General features: G+C 54.1%; 7 protein-coding genes across 7 annotated transcripts; 5 read left to right on the top strand and 2 right to left on the bottom strand.

Annotated features, from left to right (window-relative positions):
- Nucleotides 1-696: 696 nt before the first annotated feature.
- On the top strand, nucleotides 697-4,217 carry HER10_EVM0002621 (uncharacterized protein; the record flags this gene model as incomplete). Its single annotated transcript, XM_035472327.1, has 10 exons — nucleotides 697-756; nucleotides 2,857-2,889; nucleotides 2,948-3,038; nucleotides 3,088-3,129; nucleotides 3,182-3,333; nucleotides 3,385-3,422; nucleotides 3,479-3,616; nucleotides 3,670-3,769; nucleotides 3,911-4,089; nucleotides 4,175-4,217. The coding sequence occupies 10 exons, from the start codon at nucleotides 697-699 to the stop codon at nucleotides 4,215-4,217; spliced, it is 876 nt and encodes a 291-aa protein (XP_035330495.1).
- Nucleotides 4,218-5,231: 1,014 nt separating this feature from the next.
- HER10_EVM0004037 (uncharacterized protein) lies at nucleotides 5,232-6,110 on the top strand (the record flags this gene model as incomplete). The annotated part of the gene is made up of 2 exons (XM_035473696.1): nucleotides 5,232-5,294; nucleotides 5,478-6,110. 2 exons carry the CDS (start codon nucleotides 5,232-5,234, stop codon nucleotides 6,108-6,110), a joined length of 696 nt encoding a protein of 231 aa, XP_035330584.1.
- A 417-nt stretch (nucleotides 6,111-6,527) lies between these two features.
- On the bottom strand, nucleotides 6,528-7,794 carry HER10_EVM0000561 (uncharacterized protein; the record flags this gene model as incomplete). Its single annotated transcript, XM_035470337.1, has 4 exons — nucleotides 6,528-6,585; nucleotides 6,644-7,403; nucleotides 7,479-7,527; nucleotides 7,663-7,794. The coding sequence occupies 4 exons, from the start codon at nucleotides 7,792-7,794 to the stop codon at nucleotides 6,528-6,530; spliced, it is 999 nt and encodes a 332-aa protein (XP_035330364.1).
- Nucleotides 7,795-8,183: 389 nt separating this feature from the next.
- HER10_EVM0000503 (uncharacterized protein) lies at nucleotides 8,184-9,656 on the bottom strand. The gene has a single exon (XM_035470282.1). The coding sequence runs from the start codon at nucleotides 9,544-9,546 to the stop codon at nucleotides 8,422-8,424; it is 1,125 nt and encodes a 374-aa protein (XP_035330361.1). The 5' UTR covers nucleotides 9,547-9,656; the 3' UTR covers nucleotides 8,184-8,421.
- Nucleotides 9,657-14,313: 4,657 nt separating this feature from the next.
- HER10_EVM0013450 (uncharacterized protein) lies at nucleotides 14,314-17,997 on the top strand. The gene is made up of 9 exons (XM_035483214.1): nucleotides 14,314-15,814; nucleotides 15,873-16,034; nucleotides 16,091-16,160; nucleotides 16,214-16,349; nucleotides 16,398-16,507; nucleotides 16,560-16,643; nucleotides 16,699-16,839; nucleotides 16,892-16,970; nucleotides 17,023-17,997. The coding sequence occupies exons 1-9, from the start codon at nucleotides 14,940-14,942 to the stop codon at nucleotides 17,787-17,789; spliced, it is 2,424 nt and encodes an 807-aa protein (XP_035331112.1). The 5' UTR covers nucleotides 14,314-14,939; the 3' UTR covers nucleotides 17,790-17,997.
- A 561-nt stretch (nucleotides 17,998-18,558) lies between these two features.
- Nucleotides 18,559-21,398, top strand: HER10_EVM0008654 (delta-1-pyrroline-5-carboxylate dehydrogenase). Its single transcript, XM_035478168.1, has 3 exons — nucleotides 18,559-19,085; nucleotides 19,162-19,269; nucleotides 19,336-21,398. Exons 1-3 carry the CDS (start codon nucleotides 18,888-18,890, stop codon nucleotides 20,833-20,835), a joined length of 1,806 nt encoding a protein of 601 aa, XP_035330858.1. The 5' UTR covers nucleotides 18,559-18,887; the 3' UTR covers nucleotides 20,836-21,398.
- A 1,652-nt stretch (nucleotides 21,399-23,050) lies between these two features.
- On the top strand, nucleotides 23,051-25,834 carry HER10_EVM0013145 (helix-loop-helix DNA-binding domain-containing protein). The gene is made up of 2 exons (XM_035482512.1): nucleotides 23,051-24,599; nucleotides 24,655-25,834. Exons 1-2 carry the CDS (start codon nucleotides 23,889-23,891, stop codon nucleotides 25,330-25,332), a joined length of 1,389 nt encoding a protein of 462 aa, XP_035331096.1. The 5' UTR covers nucleotides 23,051-23,888; the 3' UTR covers nucleotides 25,333-25,834.
- The last annotated feature ends 406 nt before the right edge of the window (nucleotides 25,835-26,240 follow it).

The following is a 26,240-nucleotide window of genomic DNA, read 5'->3' as shown; positions in this document are numbered from 1 at the left end:
CTTGTGTGCAGGAGTGAGAAGCTGCAATGTTCTCTTCTATATATGGGGGTGGCAGGTTTTCTTGTCAGTCACAATGAAATTTAAGCTGCATACTGTTTTCACCATCATCGTTTCGCGTGCCATATGTGGATCAAATTATTGCTGCCGACAGACAGAGAGATCGCATAATGCGCTGTGAGTGACAGGGCCTTAAGGCATACTCCATGACTGGTAGAAATCCACGTTTATAAGATGGGGGTAGAGCCGATGGTCTTTTGGATGGATTTGCTGCATTCAAGATCGTGTCTTCGCTCAACCGATCGTAAGTCCCATAGAACTCTGAAGGATCGCCGCCTAGAGCTATCATCTACTGAGGGATATATACGACTTGGGTATTCGGATATGATAGGATTTCAACCAACCTGCCCCCATGCATATCAGTGATTGCCTCCCCTGTAGTATCCGCCATGATACGTGCGTAAGGCCACCCCGGCCTACTCCTTCGCCGTTGGAGCAAGCAGTGCCCACGCACCAACCTGGCACCTTGTCACCAACATCGCAAACCCATGTCTGGCCAAGAGGAGGGGCGGAATCCTCTTCCACCACAGATAAATGGTTCGCAGCCATTTGGGTCTCGATTCCCGTCAATCTCTCTGTCAGAGCCAGGGGAGCTAGCGATGCGGTCATCACACTGCCTTTCGGAACTCAGCAGTTATCATGTGCAACGATCAATCCGCACCATCGGTTAACCACGGACCGGTCATCGTGGTTGATGAAGTGAGAGGACCGCTTTACCTTAATGCGATTTGACTATACTAAAGTCAGTTGCAGATTACAGAGGATAACGCATCAGAGAGGTTGACGGTAAGCAATAATTGATGTTTGACATCCACAAGAGAAGCAAGGGCATAACTTTTTCCCGCAGAGCATCGCATCCTCAACTCACAGTTTATCGAGCTCGATCCTTCAACACCGCCACGAGAATGGGAGAACTTACCACAAATACAAAGCTGGAAGTATGTTATTACGATAGTCTTGGTCTCCTAGTCATCTGACCTTGCATCTTAGGATACAACTACCCTAATGACGAACGGGAGATGGATAGGCTAGGTATATGCTACCATTTCCCCCTCAGATCGTCACGTCGAATCGAGCTCATGCCATGCATTTTTTTCTCTAGATTTTCAACACGAGCTTTTCCTCCTCACCCTTCACGACAGACTGGGACTTGCTCCGCCGAATGAGCCAGGTTCCAAGGTTAATCGTGTGCTTGATCTGGGAACCGGCACGGGCATCTGGGCCATAGACTTCGCTGATGAACACCCAGAAGCAGTGGTGAGCAATGCAGAAAGGAGTCGAGTTCCCCAAAGACTGAACCCATAATCAGGTATACGGCGTAGATCTTTCACCTACACAAACGACCGCGTACGGACTAAATACCCATGAGAAACCGTTCTGACATGCTGATATCATCACTTAGCGTCCCACCCAACATCAGATTTGAGGTTGACGATATAGAAGAGACGTGGACATACCGTGAGCCGTTCGATTACATACACTGCCGTGCAATGACGTCGTCTATATCAGACTGGAGGAAGCTCCTCCAGCAAGCATACGAGTAAGGACCCTCCTCATCTTCAAACATGTAATTTACTAATCCCTATAAGCCATCTTGAACCCGGGGGTTGGTTCGAAATGCAAGAAGGTCATGTCCGGCCCTTGTCCGACGACGGGACGCTAACTCGAGAGCATTCACTATCAAGATGGGCAGATTACATCGAAGAGGCGTGCAATATCATGGGGCGCCCTTTCGTAAATGTGCTATCCCTCGTGGAAGTCATGAGAGAGATCGGCTACGTCAACGTGACGTATAGCACGTTCAAGTGGCCTCTCAATACTTGGCCCAAGGATGAGCATTATCAGACCCTCGGCCATTTCAACCATGAGAATTACATGGAAGGGATTGAAGGCTTCACACTTGCGCCTTTCACTAGGGCCCTCAAGTGGTCACGGGAAGCGGTCGATATGTTTCTCGTTGGCGTGCGTAACGATCTGAGAAACAGATATATACACGCCTACATTCCGATGTGAGTAAATTTAACCCGGCGGGGCGACTCTCACTTCTTCTTCTAACCATAGGTAGTCAGTTGATACATGCGCGCAAGCCTGAGAGGTTGAATAAAGATTGATGTTTGAGGGCACCAGGCCGCGATGAACTGAAGAATGTTGACGAAGTTGTACCAGATGCGCCAGAGAAGGCAGAAGAAGAGGATTTCCAAGTAAGGTTCAACCTCCCGACTCTGTTACGACTCTGTGTTGGAAGTTTGAAGGCCCACATGTCGCTCATGAAGAAATCCAAAATGGGTCTTTTGTTGTCCCTTAAACTAATGCAACGGCCCAAGGCCGCGGCACGGGTTGGTCAGGTGGACTCTGCAACTCGATATAAAACGACCAACGAGAGAAAGAAATACTGATTCGCCACGTCGTACACTCCTGCTGCTTTTGTCTTAGAACGATGAGGAGTTGATTCTGATACGTTCAAAACCCTTGTTCTGTTGGAAGAAGGCTCCAACAGCAAACAATAATCCTTGTCACCAACATGCATGATTGTCTCCATTCCAGAAGAGGGGTAGCAGTTCTTGTTCCACAGATGCGATAAAATCGTTTATGTATCCGTCGCGCTCCTCGTTTTGTCTTTGCTGCAATTACTGAGCGGATTGTAAACCTTCCGGATACACACCGAGGGCTCACAAAACCTGTTTCATGATGGCGGACAATACGACCGAGCCGGTGCCTGACAATGGCCCCGTCATGGCGGCTGACGATGTAAGTCGCAGCTCCTAAATGAGCGCCTGCTCAGTACTGAATACTGCATAGTTCAGCGATGATGCTTCATCTGATAGGGCAACTGTAAGTCTATGGGGAAAATGGAGCCCTGTGTCTGGTATGAGCGGCCTAATGAATCTAGAGCATTGCGTCTTCCAGTACAAGTCTGTCCAGCTCAATCCTCCAGCATCGTATCGAGAACGGGAGGACGTATCACAAGTACAAGGAAGGCAGTAAGTCAACGTATTAGCCACGCGACTTTCGCGATACTAATGAATACAGAATACAACTATCCGAATGATGAGAAGGAGAGCGACAGGCTTGGTACCTCACCCTCATGCGTTTCTTCCTCTGCATCATCTCATGTTTTTTACAGATCTTCAGCACAACCTGTATCTACTCACGCTCGACTACAAGTTGGGTCTTGCTCCCCCGAATGAGAACAACAAAGCCCAGCGTGTGCTTGACATCGGAACTGGAACCGGGTTGTGGGCCATTGACTTTGGAGATGAACACCCCGAGGCCGAGGTAAGGACCCCAGCAGCAGTTCCATGCAAGAAGCACTAAGTTTTGCAACAGGTGCTCGGGATAGATCTCACACCAGTCCCCACGGCATTGTACGATCCGATTCCTCTCGCATTGCCGCACGTGTAATTTACTAACGACTCTGTAGTGTCCCTCCCAATGTCAAGTTCGAGGTCGATGATGCTGAAGAGCCTTGGACCTTCAGTCAGCCATTTGATTACATCCACATTCGTGGTATGACCTCAAGCATCGGTGATTGGAAAAAGTTTTTCCAAAAGACATTCAAGTAAATGGTTTCCGGATTCGCTTACATTGAGTCTGCACACTGACCTGTTACAGCAACCTTAAGCCAGGTGGCTACGTCGAGCTGTTTGAAGGTCACATGCGGCCAGACTGTGACGATGGGACGTTGACGTCTGACCACGCTTTCATCAAGTGGGTAGACAAGATCGAGGAGGCCTGCAACATCTTCGGTCGGCCGTTCATCAATGCTCCAACTCTGGTTCCTATACTCAAGGAAGTCGGGTTCGTGGATATCGAGATGGTCAAGTACAAGTGGCCCCTCAACAGCTGGCCAAAGGACCCCCACTACAAGGAGCTTGGCGAGTGGAATCTCGAGAATTTCCTCGAGGGCATCGAGGGATGGAGTATGGCTCCTTTGACCAGGGCCCTCCAATGGACGAAGGAGGAAGTCAACGTTTTCCTCATTCAAGTGAGGAATGACTTGAAGGATAGAAGAATTCACGCCTACACACCCCTGTAAGTCTCCTACCGATGGGATCGGGCCGAATTCTGCTTGTGCCTGCAGCTCTACTTCATCTCGAACGTAATTAACCAGGAACAGCTACTTGATCCACGCGAGAAGACCTCCTGCGACCGAGGCTTGAAGTTGCGCGAGGTTCGAAGATAACCTGGACCTTGGGGGTTGGCGGCGTAGGCGATGTTGAAGCAGCTGGTGAAGCTGACGGATGAAGGTGTGTTGAGGAACTTGAATGTAGCAAGCACAGCCTATAATGACAAGATGGATTTATGTTTCACTCTTCTTATCTTCTCGCCCAAAGACATGGCTTGACACTTCCGGAGAGACGACACCTGTTTTGAGTCGACGAGGTCACGACAGGAGAAAGCTCAAAACTGGGTCTGACCGGCTTCTGGAAAATCGATGGCCGACAGAGCAAGGGCGCCTCAAGGGCGCCTTGTCTGCAGCTTCCCAGCTTAGCAATATGGTATCGTCTAGAGAGCTCGACCAAGATAAAGAAGATGAAGTCGAGATAACAAGACATGATTATGCTCTTTGTGCAGGCAAGACAAAGTGATTTGTGCAACCTCGGGCCAGCTTCGGGACTAATGCAAGGCGCACGGATAATTTAAGCTCACAGTACCTTACCCCATACCGCTGACGGGAAAACTCCACCACAGGTACCCACCCGCAGTCCCGGCCAACCAGGTGGTCGCCAAACAAGCAAAGGAAACAGCCCCTCTCTTTTTCAGGACTTATTCCCGCGCGAAAGAGCGGCAAGCGGCAAGGCGGGAAACGTCGTCAATGAGCGTCAGCGTCACTCAATCAATCCGGCCATTTCCACCTACCCAAAACATCTTACCATCCTGTGACGCCTAACTGGTCAGGCCGGAAACCATCTACCCCCAGAACCCAGGTCACAGCAGGTTCCCAGTCACTCCAGTTACTCCAGTCCAACAAAGAGTGATACGCTATACCGCCCCTCCCCGCCCCGCCTTGCCGGTCAGCAGCAGCAAGTAGCGACCTGACCGACCGATAGTTTGACGACACATCCCGCGCCTCACACCTTCACGAACTTCGACTTTACATCCTTTCCCGCCCATCGACCGCCCACCTCCAACGCCTCCCTTCCGAATCCCTCACGAATTCCGCACCAGCCACCATGGCTTCCAAAGGAGTCTCTCTCCTGAAGTTCGTGGGAACTGTTTCCCTCGGTCTTCTGACTGTACGTTTCACCGCCCTCCCAGCGCAGCTCGGTTCACCGTCGGACCATCATCAGTGACGCCACTATCCCATCCCCATCCACCCCTCCACTCCCCGCATTCAAAAGTCCGGGATGCCGAACCATCCTGCACCCCAATCATGAAATGCTTCATCCAAGTCATACTAACACATATGCACGCAACAGGGCCTCTCCTACTCCCTCTCAACCGTAACAGTCCCCTCGATCCTCTCCCTCCCCTCCGCCTCCGACGCCCTCCGCGCCTTCAAGAACCTCTACCCGAGCGCGACCGCCCGCCTCCGCCTCCTCACCGGCGTATCCGCAACCTCCTTCCTCCTCGCCTTCTTCCTCTCCCCGCGCGCCTTCCGCCACCCCTATCTCGTCTACGCCTCCGTCCTCACCCTCACCTCTGGCCTCGCCGAGCAAATCACCCCCTACGTCCTCAAGATCAGCCCCGAGTCCTCCAAGGAATCCATCGCCGCCCGCCGCCAAGCCGCCCGCGACCGCGAGCAGAAGCGTAAGGCCGCGCGCATCGCTCGCCAGGAGGCGCGCATGGAGGCCAGCTACGAGGTCCTCGGCGACACCCACAGCGACGGCGCAGGCAGCGCGAGCGGCGACGAGTCTTCGGCTGCGGCTGCTGAGGCTGAGGAGGAGGCGCTCAACGGCGAGGAGGTCCGCGGGGAGGTGGACGGGTTCAGGAAGACGCAGCTCGTGCAGTCTGCCGTTGCCTCGGTCGGCTTCCTGCTGTCCGTCATCGGCATCTGGGGCGATGGTGCCATTCAGGTCTTCAGGACCGAGACTGTGATTGTTGGTGTATAAGAAAGACGATCTGGTGGATGATGAGCTGAGCAGGGGTTGCGTTGTGCCCAAGTCGTGAAATTGCTGCTGCTGCGTATAGGAAGCTTTTTGAGATTGCGTGGACGGGAAACGATGCCCACACTATACTATGCTATACTAGTACTGCTTACCAGAGAGAAAGCCGTCATACTCGTTACATATTATTCTCTACTATACCGGCCTAATTGGACACCGGACAACATGGCAAAATAGACCATTCAACCTAATCTACGGATGCTGGCCAAAGGTTACACGGTCTTTTTGTAGCGTGATGCCCTGCCTCTGCGGCCTAGCCCTGTCGTGTCATACCTCATTGAAGCTTCCTGGCTGGCACCCAGCCCTCGGCTCAGCATCTTTCCACTGCCGTTCTTTTTCGTTCTCCTATACAGGTAGCATGCCTCAAGACTTTAACCTCTCACTGCCTGCCATGTCGTCCTGCGCATCCTTGATCAGGAAGCTAGTCCAGTGTCAGCGGTCAACTCAGCAAGCTAATCTTAGTGTCACTGCCGACTTACTTGTACATGAGTACCGTTGGCGGGATCGTTCCCAGGTGCCAGAGACTATGCGCATCCAAAGCACCCCACACGGGTGGGAAGTCAAACAGCTCCAAACTCATAACCATGACGACGACCGCGACAACGATACTCGGCCAGATGGCCCACGTCCTCCGTGACTGCCTATACTTGTTCAAACTGAACCACAGCCACATGAGGTTCTGAATCACGCCGATGATGACGTTGGCCGTCATGTTGTACGTGTAGTCCCACCGCACGCCCTTGAGGTAGGCAATGTGCCCGGCGTAAAGCAGCACGCACAGCAGCGTCCACGCGCGCAGGACCGACCTCCGGCGCGGCGTCGGCCGGTCGAGGCGCATGATGCGCACCACGGTGTAGTACAGCCCGTACAGCACGCTCGCGCCCGCAGCAAAGTAGTCGAGCTGCTCCGTGGCCACAAAGTCGCGCGTGTGGAAGATTGCGCTGAACGTCCACGAGGCGATGCCCACGCCCGCGAGCCACTCATACCAGGGCCGCAGCGGGTAGGAAGCCGGGATGACGGCGCGAAGCTTGCGCCAGCCGTTCTGGTGGGCCCAGAGGTTGCCCAGGCTGAAGAGGGTGCTGGCGGGCTCTTGGATGCCCAGGATGCGTGGGAAGGGCCATTTGCCATGGAATTGGACCACGCGCTCGCCGGCGGCGAGGCGTTCTTTTGTGATTATGTGTTGGCAGGTGTAGTCGCATTCGGAGGCGCAGGTCCAGAGGAGGAGGCGGCGGTGGAAGGCTGTTGGTGGGAACGTCATGTTTTAGCTGTTTGATCCCCTTGCGTTACGGGGGTTGGTAAAGGGGAGAAACGTACGGATTGGTGTAGCATCTTTGCCAGGAGCGCAGTTCTCATCGTGGCAGACCTGGATCGCGGGGGAAGCGCAGAGCAGTATGTCAGTCACAAGAGACACTAGAGAGTTTTCTCAAGCATTGCTAGTTGCGAGCGCGAGCACAAGATTGCGCGCGCGCCTATGTGTGTGTATGTGGTGGGCACCAACTTGGACGCATTCTCGGAACTCTGGTAACCGATCGCCGTACGAGGCCTCGACGACTACTGCGGAGATGAGGATTGCGGCGAGGACCAGGAACAGAGGAGACTTTGATGGCCTCCCCGCTCGTGAGCTGTTCATGGCGTCTGCATCTATTGTCTGGTGGTGTTCGTATGCGAGTGGTCTTGTCGTCTCTCGGATCGGAGGGTGTGTCGCGTGCTACGTGGTCGAAGTGAGGGTTGGTCAGGGCGGGAGGTGGAGGGAGGAAAGTCAACATGAAGGTACGGAGTAAGGTAAGCTATGGTAATGGAAGGTATCCGTACGGAAACATGGGACACAAGGGTTCGGAGGTCTCGGACGGCTACTGCCCTGTCACTGCGCGTTGCACTGGTCGAATAAAGGTCCCGGTCAAGGTAAGCTCCAGCTGCGCTGGCGGGGAATTCGCGTGCTTAATTGGCCGCGCTTTCCGGGGCCGTAAATTTGGCGGGGTTCATTCATGATCCAATATTAATACACCAGGTAGAAGTGCCCATTCATCCGCTATGATTTATTCTCAATCATTACAACTTCAAAGGCAACTTCGGTCTGCATCGAAATAACGTGAGCCACCATCGCAAGATTCATTTGTGTCCTGGAGCGAAGGGAACGACATCAAACGGATTCAAGCGGCCCATTCATTAAACAACAGGAAGGATTCGGCCAACTTCTATTCCTCAACCCAGATTGTCAGGTACAGTAACGGTCAAGGTAATATCAGTCCCATGTCTATCAAGGTTCTGTACTTGCTACTTGAAGAAGCACCTCCGCAACAGCTGGGCGGTTGCATTCTCTCGCCCGATCAAGGGCTGTCTGACCTGACACCGTCCGCGCATTCACATCGATACCAGCATCGAGGAGGACCCTAGCCTTGGCATCAGACTCATGTCCAAACCCCAGGAACAGGGCATCCGGGCTCCCCGCCGTCAAGTGCAGCGCCGTCTCGCCGTCGTTGGTCCTCGCTCCCATATCAGCCCCGGCCGCAAGCAGGATCCGGACATGTTCGGCGTCCCCCCACGCCGCAGCAGCGTGTAAGGGAGTCTTCCCTTCGTCTTCCGTCGCCTCGAGGTCCGCGCCGGCCTCGAGCAAGAGTCCTATCAGCTCCGCCGACAACGAGGCCGCTCGATGCAGCAGCGTGTCGCCGCCCTGGCCTCGGACGGAAACGTCGGCGCCCTTTTCTATCATGAGTTTGACCGAGGCCGGCGCGTCGGAGAGGGAATGCAGGGCGGCCGTGTCTCCTTTGTTGTCGAGGGCGCTCATGTCGGCGCCGGCGTCGAGAAGGACCTGGACCACGCCGAGGTGGCCACGACTAGCAGAATGATGCAGCGGTGACTGTCCGTAGCAGTCTCTGGCGGTGACGTCCGCGCCAGCAGCGATGAGCAGCTTGGCGATCTCCTCCTCTCCGGCCCTGGCTGCTTGGTGCAATGGGGTCTCGTCGTCCATGGTACGGGCGTTGACGTTGGTTCCGGCCTCGATAAGCATTCGCACTTGCTCGATTCCGCCGTCGGCAGCGGCCATGTGCAGAGGCGTTTGACCGTCGTAAGAGACTGCAGAAGCATCGGCACCGGCGTCGAGCAGGGCTTTCATGGCTTCTGCGCATCCCGGCCGTCCGGTGAAGTGGATCAGCTGGTGTCGGCCGGGCATCGATGTCTGCGAGACGTCGGCTCCGTTGAGGATGAGCTCCACTAGGCGTTGCGTGTTACCGTTCAACGCTGCATTATAGAGACATTCGTGCTCGCAGAAATGTTTCGAGCAGTCGTTTGATTTTAAGCACATGCTGCGTGACGAGGCGAAATGTGTTGAACCAAGTGACAAGATGCTCAGTAATAGAACAATCAATCCGTGTCGAGGTATCATAGATAGTGTGTTTTTGATTTGCGAGCAGTGAGTCTTTGGTGATTTAATCACATTGCCTCAGGTGAAGAGTTGTCTATTCCTTTTGAACCTTTTCAAGAGCCATCTCTAGCCTGGAAGGTTGGTAGGCAGAAGCGGCGGATTAAACTCTACAAGCTGAATGCTAGGCCGAGAATGGCAGGTATCCACACGACGTCAGATGGGTCTCCAACATATCACGACCAACAGACATTTTTGAGCGAAGATTTTATCCAGCATGATACACTAAAGCACGGGTCTCAGGCAGAAGTGGCAGGCATCATGGTTCATCAAGAGCTGTGAGTCGATCTAAGTGGGGAACGCCATTTAGTAGCTTGCGAATCTTTCACACGGCTCGTGAACCAAGACCGTACTCCTCAACACGACCTACAACGTCTTAGTCAGTAGGTATAATCACAACATTAATAGAAGCCAGTGCGATTCGTTGACCCATACTCCCTACTTGCAGTGCCTCGGACTCTTGGCTTCATTAAAGCACCCTTTGAGTTTCAGGGTTCGATGACTTCCTCCATCGACTAGATCATCATCAGGTTGGTTAAGAGGAAATCGGGAGGCTACAAGGAATCAGACTAGCACGCAGCCGGACTTGAAACAGATTGAAGTCAAGTAAGTGCCACATACAGTAATTGAAATATATTGACAGGTATTGCCTGGGAAGGTATTTGATAAAATATGATAAGGAGGTAAAGGCCTGAAGGTAAAGATTTTGGGATCGTAAAGCTGGGGTTCTGATTGGGAAGTCGAGTGTTGATGGCGTCGAATAGAGCTGTAACTGTATCCTCACAGAGGAGCGACCATGTCGCTGCCTCATATGCCTGCTATTCATGCCGCAAGTATTCCTGCTAGGATACTGCCAAAATGAAAGCTAGTTAGGGTCTGGCCTATGCGTATTCATTATTCTCATAAGCAGGACCTTGGATCATTGGCCATACTGTACCCCAGCCTCATCAAGTCGATGACCCTCCAAGACGACTGAGAAGATGCCATCCTGGGTCTTCCTCTGTGATTGGGAAAGGCCGCAGTGGTGTTTATAGGGGAGTGGCTCAAGTCAGGTATTTCATCATTTGTCGATATGAAGAATTGTCATGAAGTACAGCATAGAATTCATTAGTTCTGTAACTACAGAGACTCCTGTAGGTGCTTGTAAGCCCCTTTACATTAGGATGTGCTCCCAAGTTGACTCTATTCCTGTATTCAAGCTCTATCTGGATATCATCAAACTAAATGCAGTGTCTCTGTACATCAATCTTCAACCTCTGATGGACTGGTGAGTACCAGCCTAGCGCCACATCAAATGAGTCACAGTCACCAATGTCACGGCACTTGGTCAAATTAACCTCGGCCTGGAGCCCCATGATATCTGTTTCTCTTGTCAATGGAACTGCATTATGCGATACAACCACTTGATGGCACAACCCTTCTATCATGTTCGCATATTGTTTGCATGGTATTCGGCAGTTATATTGAAAACGTGACCTTTATCAGATTAAGACTACAACCCAGTGGAGCTCAATCCTCGTCCTCGTCGTGATACTTCACTTGATAGTTCGTCTCTAGAGATCTCAAACACTGGGCAAGCCCACCTTGCTGGCCTTTGGAGAAAGGTTTTCGTCTCAAAAGTTGGCAAAGTCTCACCCTTAACTTTGCACGCCGTCTGCCTCTGTAAGTAGCGATACACAACTCCCACTTCCCGCCAAGTACGAGGTCAATCAAGCGGTAAGCTCACGTAGCTAATGGCACTGTCTCATTGCCGCTTATTGCCCATCGCTATCGGTATAAGGACAGGGTAGGCAACTCCGTTCGTGCGGAAGTTGTCGAGCCCGCCACCTCAAGTACTCCTTATCCTCAAGTAAGCATCTGATGCCCTCATGAATCGTGGGTAGACCACTCTGCGTAGCAGAACCAAGCATCCGCATAGAAAATGTAGCAAGGAGGGGAGTATCGGTGCATGAATCGCTGGGCTGAACAGACCAAGCAGTGAAACTACTTGCTGCGCCGTCTTACGCTTTGGGATAACTTGGTCCAGGAAGGGTGGTTGTTGTTCAAAGAAAGCCATGAACTATTCTTTTAGGGTATGGAGACCAGAGCCGATGTTGGAAAGTGCCAATGCTGGACGAAAGGACCTCGGAAAGTATTCCGCAGGGGTTTGACGGGATCGGGTGACTTTGAAAGTGTTGTCGATAAGTTCATTTACAGAAGGCCAGTCACTATTTCCTCAAGCGCCCTCGTCTCCGTCAATGATCTTGCAACCCCTATTCAGCCACTCCTCTCTACCTCTGTATGGCAGTGCCCGAGGATATAAAGATGGTTAATTTTACGGCACCCAGAAGCGGAGCCTCATCTTTAAGAAGCTTATTTACGCGAATGATAAGTATATATTCAACTCCATGGCTGGTTCTTGATTACCGGACGTTTATGACGTTTAACGTCCACATTTATCTCGATATCAGCGCTGAACTAACTGTCCTTAAGCCGACCTTGGAAATCTAGCCTTAGACCGTGAAATGATGAGGTTTAACGAGATACCCAGATCTATTAGTAAGGAAGTTTCGAGGCTACGGAGCCTCGCTAGAGCCAACTGATAACGTATTCAGCAGGCCCCCATTTATGATACATGCCGGCGCTACCCATAAATTATGCTAAAAGCCACACCTGTAACCTCGAAGCCCGAGAGACTCAACAGCCTCAGTTGTCACCTCTCCTTTTTCTCAGTATGTTGAGGTCACAATTCAACGAATGTTGATTGCAGGTGGTGCCATTGTGTCTGGTTCTGGGCCCCTGTTTGATTGCGATGTGTTTCGCCGGCTCCGATGTAACGAGTACGGGACCCACTAGGCCGGATCCAAGAGCGCAGCCGGTCGGGCGGTGGGGTGGCTTTACTCGCCGGACCCGGAGCAGTTTCGACGACTACGAGCACCGGCGCTAGGCAGCCGCGAATAGGACAGAGACAAGACTGTAGAGAAAAGAAATGCCGGCTCGCCAAGGAGACAACCGGCAACGGCAATCCGATTGTACGGGATGTGGCATAAGCCAAACAGCACGCCGAGTCCGCGGACCAAGACCGGGGGCCAAGAGCTGCAGCGGAGGACAGGGATAGTGGGGACTAAGAAGTTGAGAAGCAAGGATGGGAGAGACGCGGAGTGGGCCATCTCAGCCTTGGCCCCTGTGGGGGCATTCCTGTTTCAATTTCCAAAGAACCACAAGTCCTGACGTAGGTGTCAATTTCAACCCGCCAGACCAGGCCCCTTTGGGCGTATCAATCAACAAACCCGTGGCACCCAAACACAACACCACCGCACTCATGTCGAGTCTCACTCTAATCCAGCTCCAGCCAGTCTCCAGCAGTCTCTCTCTACCTTGACTTACCTACCTAAACATTAGCAGCAGCAGCTTGCCGCGGCACATTGATATTTACGTGTACCAGTTTAACTCTTTATTGACCCATTGACCCATCGGCCAGTCCTTCTTCGCAGGCCTCCCATACAGGCACACCTTTCTTGCAGGCCGCTAAATTTTACCTCTCGAATCGGTTCGCCCACTTAGCGCACATGTATTCCTGATCGATACGCACTACGTACTTCTTGGGAGGAAGACGCCAACACAGAGAGCCATTGCCAGAGTCGGCGTTACATTGTGCGCCGCGTGAGTGGTGCCTTTTGGCTTTTTTGCCCGGGACCTGCCCTGCAAGCATGGAACCGGCGTGTTTGCCCAATGCGAGCTGGTCTGGTATGGCCCATGGGTTGGCCGTTTGTGGGAGCTCTGGCCACTTAACTCATCGTCATCCCAACCCCAGAGGCCCCCAAAGACGCACATGCGTCGGCAAACAGATCGCTGACGAGGACCTTGACCTTGGCAGCTGAGAGATTGGGGGAACGCCCATTGCACGCTACAACACTCCAATGCTCCAACGCTGTCCCGGCTGTCACCGACGACTCACGGCCCTCGCCTCATCCCAACAACCAAGGCAACGCAACGCACACATTCAATCAACTTGGGGCGAGGGACGAGGGAGAAGAGGAGGGGGCAATGGGACATACGGATGATGGAACGTCAACACGTTGTCAACCGATAAGCCTCAAAAACCAATGGCTGGAGACGGGTCGTTGCTTACTTTTTTAACGGCAGCAGGAAGCTACCTGCCTATAGTTTGATGCAGAGCAAGGTGGTCTACGCGTATTACTACGGATACTCACACACGAATAGGATCGGATGGAAAGACCTCGGACCTGGCTCTTACACAGTAATTAGCTTATTAGCATACTGCATGTCTCTCTGCATGGAGTCAGGTGGGTTGATTTGCTGCAGCAAGGATTGCGGACTTGGACTGAGGTGAAGGCCCGGTCCTCCTGGCGCTGGCCGCTTCAATTCGAGGGATACAAACCCAAGGGGATTTCGGAGGCCGCCTTCAAAGGTACTTACTTTACCACACTTACTTAGTAGATTAGATGTCAATACAGGTATGGCATTGTGCTTGGGGGCGAAAACTTGTCGATGACGGCCAGAAAGTTGGCCATCGCCACAACAAAGAAGCCAGCACTCGTCCAACACCACTAACAGCACCACCAAGAACAACCATCACAAAGTGTCCTTCTCTATCGAGTCTCTCCCCGAGTGTCGCAAAACTCCATGACGGCCTCTCCTTGGACCCAGTCCGATTGTACTGTCCGTTCAAGGTCCACCCCTAGAAACCGCCCCCGGTCCACCTTTTCACCCTGCTGCAGCTCACAGCACGAACGAACAGGGCAGCCTGGGCGGCTTCATACCGAACCTTGCCCTCCCTAGCTCGAGTTTCCAGCTGCAGCGCAGCAGCTCACCTCAGACCAGGACGTTGCCCACAGCGGTTGCGTAGTGGAACTCTCCCCACCACCGCCGATAATCCCTGCCACTTTAATTCCTAGCTCGCGTCACTCTGCGCTACCTTGGCCCAGCAGCGCATCCAATCCAACACAACACACTTTTCTCGTGCGATTTGTGGTGGGATTCCGACAACACCCTCTCTCCGTTTAATCTTCCTGCTTTTCCCCTTTCCCATCTCTCACTTGTCCCCCCTTCTCCTCAAGGTTCCTTTGAGCTACCGTCTCTGTTTGGCGTCGCAACACCAGGTACCCGGCTGTTGATACCCTCCCTTCGAGCTCTCAGTTCGCCAAACAACAAATCTTGAGACACTCTGGGCTTCTTGAGAGCTGACCGGCGCGCGCAAATTGGACCCTGCCAGTCTCATTTGCGCTGAGACATTGTAAGGAGCCGCCGTTGCCCAGGGATATTCTTTGTGATTCTGTTTCCACCATCTGACTGTTCTGTTCTGCTCACAGACAAAGACGAAACCAAAATCACAAATTCATCGCAGAATCGCAGACATGGCTTCACATCCCCATGGAGAAGCCCTCGATGATATCGAGCACAACCCCCATGCCTCGGCCAACAGATGGCGTCACCAGGAGAGCTCAGCTTTCCTCCGCCATGCTGCCGGTGCTCATAGCCACGCACAACCCCGCGACCCCCAAGAACGAGGAACCACCAACGACCTGGCCGACTTTCTGAACCGCGACCGCGTCGAGCCCGAGAACCCCAATGCTCCGCCCAACTTCAAGCCCATCATGGTCGCTGCTGGTGAGGCCGCTGGCCAGGAGGAGCCTCGCGCGACGGCGACCCACGCCCACGAGCAAGACCCTCCCGACGGACGGGAGATCATCTGCGGACCGCTGCTCAACTACCGCAGGATGGACGAGAACAATTGGTACGGAAGTGTCTTGATCGTCACAAAGGGCGGTGGTAAGACTCAGAGCTTCGCACCGCACTTGGTTCTGCACCCTGCGAACGCAGTAAATGGCCAGCACGCCCCGGCCGAGACGAACGGTGTCAACGGTTCCAACGGTGCTTTCAACGGCGAGGTTTCCGGCGCAGCCAATGGCGCGGGCACCAATGGCTCAGAGACCCAAGGTCAATGTCTTTACTCTGACCCTCGCAACACTTTCTGGGCCTTTGACCTGTCACTGCCACTCAGCCAAACAGAGGCCAAGTGGGAGTACTCGATCCCCGATATGCGATTCTCGGCTGGCAACATCCGGCCTGATCGCTACCACTTCTTCGTCCCGGCTATCAACGAGTCGATGCGCATCATGTTCCATTCTTGCAACGGATTCAGCGTGGGCACCGATGAAGACGCCTGGAGCGGCCCCGCCTTGTGGAACGATGTGAACCGACACCACAAAGAGCGGCCATTCCACGTCATGTGAGTCCAATGTCTCGGCCTGTCTAGTACGAGGCCGCTTTTCCTGACTTGCGCATAGGCTCGGAGGAGGTGATCAGATCTACAACGACGGAATTCGAGTCGACGGACCTCTGCGCGAATGGACCGAGATTTCGAACCCCAAGAAGCGCAGGCACTTCCCCTTCCCCGAGAAGCTTCGCCAGGCTTGTGACGATTACTACCTGAAGAACTACATCCGTTGGTATGTGCATGGTCAGGGGGGAACATGAAGGTGTCGAGAGCTAACATTGTCAACAGGTATTCTACGGAGCCATTTGCGACTGCCAATGCTCAGATTGCGCAGCTCAACATCTGGGATGATCATGATGTATGTTGAAGCTCGAACGCAATGTAGTGAACGATTCTAACTAGACAACTTAGATTATTGACGGATTCGGTTCCTACGTTGACGATTTCATGCGGTGCGATGTGTTCAGGGGTATTGGTGGAACTGCTCACAAGTACTACATGCTGTTCCAGCATCACCTCCCTCCGCCACCGTCCACCTACACCTCGGGTACGTTTCTGATCGATGGCGAAGGAATTCGGGCTAATCCACGGGCAGACCACACCACAACGGCCGAGAATCAAGGACTTGACCCCAACCAACTCATGGATACCTACGTTGCGCCGGCCAAGTCGGATCCCAGCTACATTGTTGGAAAGCAACCTGGTGTAAGTCATCGTTATAGACTCTTCCTGGAAGCACGACTAACCAGACTCCCAGCCCTATGTCGCTGAACACTCACATAACATGTTCGCCCGGCTTGGCGCGCGTATCGCCTTCCTCGGTATTGATGCTCGAACTGAGGTAAGGACGTTGAGGAACATAAACTGGAAGTCATAATACTAACAACGTCTCACAGCGCACACGCCATCAAATTAACTACCCAGAGACATATGACTTGATCTTCAGTCGCCTCAGACAAGAGCTCAAGGGTGCTCAGGAGTCTGGACGCCCATTCAAGCACTTGATCCTATTGCTGGGAATCCCAATTGCGTACCCTGTGAGTAGAGATATCCTGCGATGTGTCTTTACAGAAACTGACTGCTTTCCAGCGCCTGACATGGCTTGAGAACGTCTTCCGCAGTCCCATCATGGGTCCTGTGAAGTTCTTGAACCGAAGATTCGGTCTTGGTAGGTCTACAAGCAGAAAACGGCCCAAGACTCGGCTTGCTAACAGTACCAGCCGGTGGTGTTTTCAACCACTTTGACGGCAGCGTCGATTTGCTCGACGACCTTGACGACCATTACACGGCCAGAACTCACAAGAAGGAGCGCAACGCTCTCGTTGAAAGGCTTCAGGCCATCTCGTCAGAGTTCTCAGTCCGTATCACCATCTTGGGCGGCGATGTGCACTTGGCGGCCATGGGCCGATTCTACTCGCATCCTAAGCTGAACATTGCTTCGGAGAACGACCACCGCTACATGGCTAACGTGGTCTCTTCTGCCATTACCAACAAGCCACCGCCAGCAGCGATTGCCAACTTGCTGGCCAGGAGAAACAAGATCCATCACCTGAACCACGATACGGACGAGACGCTGCTCAGGTTCTTTGACAAGGACCCTGGCGATTCGAGCAAGACGTCCAACTCCAACCATGTGACTATGCCGAGCCGTAACTTTGCCATTCTGACGGAGAACTCACCCAACAACGGACTTGCTGCGCCGACGAACGGTGATACGCGGTCAGTGATTTCCGGCAAGGGTGGACACGATTTCCTCCACGTTGGCGAAGTGGAATCGGGATCCAAGCACAAGGCAGCTGGGAAGCAGCATGGTACCGGCAACGATGGTAGCTTGGACATTTGCATCCGCGTCGAGATCGACCAGCACAACCGTGAGGGTCTCACGGAGGGTTACGGTGTCACTGTTCCCCAGCTCAAGTACACCAGCCAGCCGGTGCCGGTTGAGCCCTTCCCTGCACAGGAGCGGGAGAATGGACAGGGCGAGTAAAGAGGCTCTGTTCAAACTTCAAGGTGGTGAAGGGGAGAGATGGTTGATGATCGACGCTCAACGTTGGCTAGCATTGTTGCATCGGTTGTCGGAGACACTATCCGATGCGTTGTTGGTTGCATTACGTTATGTTATACCCATGAAGCGAAGGAGCGAAAAGGAAAGGGAGGAAACAGATGTGCAGCTGTTGCGGGTGCATCTAGGGGAGCTCGACCTTTGCTGTGTTTTGATAATCTTGTTTGTTCTTATCTCAAAAGACCAAGTAATAATGATGAGGGCTCGTCCGACTACGGAGCCATTAGACTGATATCTGAACTGTGAAGTTTTCTCCGTTGCTGTAATTCGTTTCCCTAAGCCTTTGGGCCGGCAACACACGAAAGGTCTCCATGTCGGAACAGCCATCCGATCCCGACTTTTGGGGGGTCGGGATCGGGAGAGCCGATTGCCTCTATCTATTCGGGCCCACTGAGCCGATCAACTCCGCTGCGGCACTGCTATCTCGACCCCAAAAATCCAAGGTCAGGGCACAATTGGCTCCTGTGATTGGCTGTGTGTCTTCCCCGCAAAGCTGTTCAAGGCTGCGATAGGCAGCTGGTGGTGCTGGTGACATGCTTATCGGTAGCAAAGCGACACCGGGACCCCCGATTTCACTACCTCCAAGGGCCCCCGCAGCCCCTCACAAGCTCTCCGCCCGCGCGAGCTTCGTCGCATTCTTAACCCGCGCCCACCCGACGTTCGCGGTGGCAGGTGCCCGGTGCCCGGTGGTTGCTGGGAAAGGTACAATATCTGTAGGCAGAAAGTGGCAGGGAACAATTTCCGTGTCTCACGACTCGTCCAAATTCTTTTCCCATTACGTTTCCTGACGTTACAAAAAACTTAATAGCCAGTCGGTTCGCCGTTTGGTCTCTTCTTCCCCGAGTGTCACCTACTCTCCCGTCTTCTGCGAACCAATTGCCCATCACCCATACATACTACACATCGCTCCTAGCTCATCACTTTGTTCTGCGTGTGTGTGTGTGCCTCACCATCCTGCCACGTCCAATCCTATAGAGAAGACTGTTCACACAGCACAGCGTAAAGCTGTCATATCTGCCCATCATGGCGTCCACACGAGCAACTGGGCTTCTCAACTCCCAGCTTCGAAGCTCTTCCCGCATCACATCCCTCGGACGCAGCGTCTCTGCAGTTCCGACTACCAGACTCACAACACGCCTGTCTGCTCCTGCGACGAGGACATCCACCAGAATGGCGACCTTTGCTGCCTTTAAGATCCCCAAGATCTCCAACGAGCCCAACGTAGGTTACCTAACACGCCGGATAAAGCTTGGGGAGGGAGCTTGGTGAGGAGGCGGTTGGCTGACAATCACCACAGCACCACTATGCCAAGGGCTCCGCTCAGCGTGAAGGCTTGGATGCCGCAGTAAAGACTCTCCAGAGCAAGCTGCCTTTGGAGGTGCCAATCGTTGTTGGCGGTAAGGAGGTAAGTCGAGCCTACACATCTCTAGAGCTCTCAATCCGACCATGTAAAGCTAATAACGTCACCTAGATCTTGACGGGCGACACCGGAAAGCAGGTCAACCCCGCCGACCACAACACCACCGTAGCAACATACCACCAGGCCTCGCCTTCCGACGTCACCAAGGCAATCGACTCGGCCCTCGCAGCCAAGCCCGCCTGGGAGTCCCTCCCCTTTGCCGACCGCGCCGCTATCTTCCTCAAGGCCGCCGACCTCATCGCCACCAAATACCGCTACGACATCATGGCCGCCACCATGATCGGCCAGGGCAAGAACGCGTGGCAAGCCGAGATCGACGCCGCGGCCGAGCTGGCCGATTTCCTGCGCTTCAACGTCCAGTACGCCGAGGAGCTCTACGCCCAGCAGCCGCAGCACAACAGCCCTGGCGTCTGGAACCGCGTAGAGTACAGGGCCCTTGAGGGCTTCGTCTACGCCGTGAGCCCTTTCAACTTCACCGCTATCGCCGGTAACCTCCCTGGCGCCCCCGCGCTGCTCGGCAACGTTGTTGTCTGGAAGCCGAGTGACTTCGCCATTGCCTCCAACTGGCTCGTTTACAACATCCTCCTCGAGGCTGGTCTGCCCCGCGACGTTATCCAGTTCGTGCCCGGTAACCCCGAGGCGATTACCAATCAGGTGCTGTCGCACAAGAAATTCGCGTCCCTCCACTACACCGGCAGCACCGCCATCTTCCGCAAGCTATATGGCGCCATCGGACAAGGCGTCGCCGAGGGCCGATATGCTTCATACCCCCGCATCGTCGGTGAGACGGGCGGCAAGAACTTCCACCTCGTCCACCCCAGCGCCGACGTCGACAACGCCGTAAAGCAGACCATTCGTGGCGCGTTCGAATTCCAGGGCCAGAAGTGCAGCGCCACATCGAGAGCGTACGTGCCCAAGTCGCTGTGGCCGCAGTTCAAGGAGGGTCTTGTTGCCGAGGTGAACAAGATCAAGATTGGCGACCCGACGGACCACGGCAACTTTATGGGTCCCGTCATCCACGACGCCTCGTTCAAGAAGCTCTCGGGCGTCATTGACGATGCCAAGTCGGACAAGTCTCTCGAGCTCGTTGCGGGCGGCAAGTACGATTCGTCAAAGGGCTACTTTGTCCACCCGACGATCTACCACACCACGGACGCGAACCACAAGCTCTTGAGCACCGAGCTCTTCGGTCCCGTTCTCGTCATCCACACCTACGACGACGCCTCGGCACCAGCGGACGCCTTTGCCAACGTGTGCGAGCTGATTGACGGCACGGGCGAGTACGGCCTCACGGGCGCCGTGTTCGCGCAGGACCGCGCCGCGGTGGTGGTGGCGGAGGAGAAGCTGCGCAACGCGGCGGGCAACTTTTACATCAACTGCAAGAGCACGGGCGCCGTGGTGGGCCAGCAGCCGTTTGGCGGCGGCCGGGCGAGCGGTACCAACGACAAGGCGGGCAGCCAGAACTTGCTGAGCCGGTTTGTGAGCTTGAGGAGTATCAAGGAGGAGTTTGCGGCTACGACCAAGGTCACGTACCCGAGTAACGAGGTTTAAAATGGTGTCATTGTGGGGGAGATGATGAAGAAGCATGAGCGTTCAACCTAGGAGCTGTACGTTGTGATGGAGTCTTTTCCTTTCCGGTTCTGTCATTTTTGGGCGATGGTATGGGATATCTGGTTTCTTTTGACACTCGTCACGATATGAGTGAAGCATTTACGAGCATTTTCCACGGTCTAAAATGACAAGATTGAGTCTCTTTACTTAGCCTATCCAAATGAGATAAAATAACCCGAGGTTGCATCAAGTCCAACTTCCCTGACGTGTGGTGATGTGGCTCTGGTATTGTCCAGCCTAGGCATGATTGCTTCTCAGGTCGGTGTAAGTGGAATAATTGTGCTATCAACTTGACCCGCGACGCTCAATAAAGGCATCCAATCGAGATGTTGTCCCTAAAGGGCTATACTAAACCGTCACGTGCGTGTTGGAGCAGAACGAACGCCGCAAAGATGGAGGTGGAGGGGCGGTGACATGAACCAAGCTTCTTGCTGGATCTTACCCCACCAATGTACCGGTATAGCACGTAGCGGGTCAAGGGTTTGTTTTCCGGCCGCTAGCCCCAAGTTGGGTGCTTGGAGTATGTATAGCCATCATGTAAAGCTGCCGGTTGGCTCCTCTTTTATAGAGTCTCTATGTCCCCGGTTTTCCCTGTTTATGCCTGCTTACCTCACTACACTTGAAGGAGAAGGAGAGGAAGATGGAGAATTGGAGTGGAGGCCGCGGGATGGAGACAAGACAGAAAGAGGTAATCCGGATCACGACCTGAGGTAGCTGGCGGCTATGCGGCTCACCTAGAGGGACGTAAGGGTACTCAGGGTAGCTTTTGCATCGTTTGGGGGAATTTCCCTCATAGAAGATGCGGTGGGCGGCCTCTTTTCTGCATCTGCATTTTGTCCAGATTTGGTTAAGAGACTGAGGTAATTATCGGTTTGGTACGGAGGATGGAAATCGAAAGGGGATATCCCGCGACGAGTGCAACAGGTCGACGGGAAATATTATACCTCCCGAGTCAGAGTGGGAGGTTCATCGACAGAGTGCGAGTGAGCGAGCGAACTCACGTGGTCGTAGAGGTGGAAAAGACGTGAAGGGCCAACTCGAGGGAAAAGAGTTGCCCACGTGCTCACTTTACAAGAGGACAGGGGCCCGGTTCGTCATCGGTACCGCATACTAAGGTAGGTACTATAGGATAAGTAAGGTAGGCAGGTCGTGTGTGTGCCGGTATGCCTGTGTACGAGTCGAGTAGTCTCAAACCCTCCTTCAGCTCTGCGAATTAACCTCAAACACCGTGGACAGGCAGCTCCATCAATGACAGATACAGACAAGAGGCACGTTTTGCCCAGGCACGCGAGGCTGGGGAAGGGAAGGGTAGGGTAGGTGGGATTTCCCACGGGTTCCGGGACGTTTCGTACACGGAAACGCGGCTCGCTCATGAAGGAAGGCCAATGGTGTAAGACCGAGCCGGTGAGTTTTCATTCGACCAACGGGGCGTTGAGCACATGTCTCGTGCCTCTCTCTGGATTCCTCAATTCGACCCCAAAGACGAAGTCGCAATCGGAAACTAAGCTTCATGGACCCGCTGCAACGCCTACCCTCGTGCCTCTTGTCCTTGGACTAAGAGACATACACAGGTTGTAGCGTAGGGAGGTGAGGTAGGCATGGACTTGGCAGCTGTGGGAGAGAATTACCGACGATCTCATTTGACCAGCCAGCTTCTCTACTGCGTACACCGGAAGTGTGAGCTCGTGCGTCTTGGAGGGAGGGTTCTGATTCTCATCTGAAATCTGAAGGGGGAGTGTGTGAGAGCGAACCTTGCGTGCGGGCGCTCGGCTTGGCGCTGGGGGAGCAGTTGCTCAGTTGCCATTCAGGAACACCATGTGCTCGAATCCGGCCCTCTGATTGGCTCGACGCCATTGAACCCTCGATGCCCTCTCCTGCCCGTTTCCTCGCCCAGGAGTCCAGGTCCGCCCTCTTGATTGGACTATCTTCTTCTTCTTTCTGCTCTTTGGTCTCTTTTCGTTCGTCTTATTCTTTTTTTTTTCTCCCCCCCAGCCTGTATGTATCTCTTGCGTCCACTTCATGTTACTCCCCCCGGCTTGCGTTTACGGGGGTTTTCCCTTTGGGGGACCCTTTTCTTTCCTGGGCTTGGGGGATGTCGCGTGCCCTCTGTTCTCCAAGCTAGTTCGTTGAGCAAAATCACCCCTCCCTCTCTTTCTTTACTTCCATCAGGGTTGTTGACAGTATGCCGGGAGAAAGCACCACCCTCCCCGGCCATTATGAACAAGAGGGGGGGCGTGGGTGGCTAGACGGCTGCTAAGAGGCTGACGGCTATCTGAGGCGAGCGAGTGCCTTGACAGAGTGCCAGCTACGGATACACGGGTCCGGGGTTTGTAGTTAGATAGAGACCAGGCACGAGAGACAATAAGGACGAACAAGGCCAAGGATGGCAAAGAGAGAAAGGTGAGAGAGAGTCGGTCCAAGGTCGTGGTGGTCGTGCGCCGTATCTGTAGTTCATTACCTTTACTCTCTCTATCTCTCTCTCTCTCTCTCTCTCTCTCTCTTTCTGCCTTCAACCTCTCCCCTTCCCCCCTCTACATCCTCCCACGAAACCTTTCTTCTTCCATGAGAAACTACCTCTACTCTCAACACTCGCGTGCCCTCTCTCACCCTCGAGTCCCAGTTCAGGTCTGAACCTGGCCCAGCGAATCGGATTTGCATCCCTTCTGGTAGACACCTCGCATCCAACCGGGGGCGCTTCTGCATCTGTCGCCAAGCCCAGAACAGCTCTGGTGCTGCTACACCGACCGTCGTCTTTTGCCCGCGGGCACAGCCTCAAAAAACAGAAACGTCAACCGAATTTGTCCCTCAGCGGTAGAGCCTCGAGAATTTCCCTCACACTTCGGCTTCCCGTTCTCAATCTAGCTCCCGTCCGGTTGGGGAATCTCTGTTCGTGTTAATCGCTCAGAGCCACGCTCATACCTTCCGTCGTCTTCCCCTCGTATTATTATTCTCTCTCACTCACAACTCACACGCACAAACGCACATCGCACACAATGCCGCGTCCAACATTATTACCCACGCCCGCGTCCTCTACGGACATAAAGGGCCAAGACGGTTCCAAGGATCTCGCCTCCCTACAGCTGTCTTTTGAACTGCCACCGCCAGCAATCGTCCAAGACGCCTCAAGGGTCTCCCCAAAAGACACGAGGAGGACGCCGCCCAGCACCAGCACCAACACCAACAGCTTCCAGCCCATCTCGCCCCCTCACGTCAACGCGAACAAGCCGTACCCGGTCCAGCCCAGTGAGACTGTAAAGTCTCGCCGGCGCTCTTCGGCGGCCCAAAAGACGGCTGCTGCTGCTGCTTCCAACGAGAGCTTCGCGCTGCCGCCGCCGCCAACTAGGTCACGCAAGATTATCCAGATGAAGCCGCGCGCTCAACAGCAGAACGAGGCCGAGGCCGAGGCCAAGGCCAAGGATAAGGATGCCCCGTCGGCAGCTGCCGGTGCCAAGTCCGGGGCTGCGGGTCCGGGTAAGGCCGGCTCGGCGGCGGCAGCGGCGAACGGGTCCTCTTCCACCTCTACAACACAGGGCAAGAAGAAGGCGCCGTCAGCGACAAGCGCAGCGGGACGCAAGATTGCGAGGAAGACGGCGCACAGCTTGATTGAGCGGCGCCGGAGATCGAAAATGAATGAGGAGTTTGCCGTGCTCAAGGGCATGATTCCGGCTTGCACCGGGGAAATGCACAAGCTGGCAATCTTACAGGTGAGTTGGGGAAGTCCACTCATTTTCATCCGGTAGAAGCTAACGAAATGACCAGGCTTCAATCGAATACGTGAGGTACCTCGAAGACTGCGTCTCCAAGCTCAAAGCCCAGCGCGACGCCTCCGAGGCCCGTTCGCCCACCGAGTCCGGCCTGCAGACGCCTTCCGGCGGGGGCAGCCGCGCCGAGCCGTGGGGCCAGATCCCGCAATTCGTGCCGCGATACCAAGACGACCCGGACGATGTGGAGATGACCGACTCCGAGGCTCCGTCGCCCACTTTTCCGCCTATGCAGCAGCAACAGCAGCAGCAATACCCGCAACAACAACAGCAACAGCAACTTCCTCACACACGCTCTCAGCAGCCGTCCGTATCACCCGCCCTCTTACCGCAGGACTCGAGACACCGCCACGACTCCTACTCATCCGTCTCGACGGACCACCCGCGCCATAACAGCTACAGCTACAGCACGTCGACGACGACGTCACCCGCGTTTGGGCCGCAGACGTACGGCGGCGGATATGGGAGCCTCTCGGCGCTGACGAGCCCCGCGCTGGCGCCGCAGCGGGATCGCGATCTGGACCACGAGGCGACGGCTGCGTTGTTGATGCTGAATAGCGATCGGAGGGGCACGGTTGGGGAAGCGAGTGGCGGGGGTGGTGGTGCTGGTGGTATTGTGAACCCGACGAGAGGTGCCGGGCGGGGGATGTCGGTTCGGGATCTGCTCAGTACTTGAGGGAAACCCATTTATTACCGAACGAGAGAGGAAGATGGCTGAAAAGGTAATGCTAGCCATCAACAACTACTGGGAGAGAAGCCCTGCAGGATCTGACGCCTCGACTTCAGGCAGTGTGAGATTTGCGAAATGCGGTCTGGGGCCCTCCTATGCTACGTTGGTCGAGAAGCCATCGCATGAATGCGGAGAAAAGAGAATGGGATGAAGAGGTTCTAGAATCCTCAACAACATAGGATTCACAGTCAAAGCTCTACAGGGGGGCTGAAATTCTCTGTCTCAAATGCGAGAAGAGGAAAGGCACGACTTTTTTTTCACAGTTGCAGAAACATGAATGGAGTTGCGGCGGTTTTGGGCGCGGCGTATAGGGAACGACACTGCATTGATCACGGATGAATATATCTAGAAAGGGATTAATAGAACAAACTGGTCGGACAACCAACCTAAGTCTTCCGCATCTATGAATGATCCTCCCCGCGTTTTGACGAGTTTGACGGGGATTCTGGCAAACATACGATAGGGGGTCGTTGATCGGTGAAGAAGCGTTTGACCGTCTCTTTCAGTTATCCCGGTAAGGATGGGTTGAAGATCCCGTTGGCATTACATCCTGGTTCGTTTGTTTAACGGAAGGTAGAATAAAATGTGAGGGCAGTCTGGACTCTGGGGAAGGGATCATGGATATGGCTGTTCCAGGGGTCGCTTTTACGAGTTTCAGGGTCTGGCGGCATCGTACGAGATGCTCGCCCGTCCTTCTCCACCATCGACCCATCACGTGACGGTGCTCCCGTGTTGGAGGAGGCCCGTGTAAGTCGAGTTTGGCCCATTTGTGACGGTCTTTTTGGTGTTTTCGCCGTGGATGTGGTAGTTTGGTGGGTTTGTTGAAACGAGGGTTCAGGGAATATGGTCTTTTG

The sequence above is a fragment of the Colletotrichum scovillei genome (assembly GCF_011075155.1).
Source record: "Colletotrichum scovillei strain TJNH1 chromosome Unknown Contig00008, whole genome shotgun sequence".
In the NCBI taxonomy this organism is placed as follows: domain Eukaryota; kingdom Fungi; phylum Ascomycota; class Sordariomycetes; order Glomerellales; family Glomerellaceae; genus Colletotrichum; species Colletotrichum scovillei.
Note: the sequence above shows the minus strand (reverse complement) of the source record. Positions and strands in the feature narration are given on the sequence as shown.

Coding starts and splice junctions, on each gene's coding strand:
- HER10_EVM0000503 (XM_035470282.1), bottom strand. CDS start 9,546: ATGATACCTCGACACGGATTGATTGTTCTATTACTGAGCATCTTGTCA.
- HER10_EVM0013450 (XM_035483214.1), top strand. CDS start 14,940: ATGGCTTCACATCCCCATGGAGAAGCCCTCGATGATATCGAGCACAAC. Junction 16,644..16,698: donor GTATTGATGCTCGAACTGAG/GTAAGGACGTTG, acceptor AACGTCTCACAG/CGCACACGCCATCAAATTAA. Junction 16,971..17,022: donor GAACCGAAGATTCGGTCTTG/GTAGGTCTACAA, acceptor TAACAGTACCAG/CCGGTGGTGTTTTCAACCAC.
- HER10_EVM0008654 (XM_035478168.1), top strand. CDS start 18,888: ATGGCGTCCACACGAGCAACTGGGCTTCTCAACTCCCAGCTTCGAAGC. Junction 19,086..19,161: donor AGATCTCCAACGAGCCCAAC/GTAGGTTACCTA, acceptor CAATCACCACAG/CACCACTATGCCAAGGGCTC. Junction 19,270..19,335: donor TCGTTGTTGGCGGTAAGGAG/GTAAGTCGAGCC, acceptor AACGTCACCTAG/ATCTTGACGGGCGACACCGG.
- HER10_EVM0013145 (XM_035482512.1), top strand. CDS start 23,889: ATGCCGCGTCCAACATTATTACCCACGCCCGCGTCCTCTACGGACATA. Junction 24,600..24,654: donor ACAAGCTGGCAATCTTACAG/GTGAGTTGGGGA, acceptor CGAAATGACCAG/GCTTCAATCGAATACGTGAG.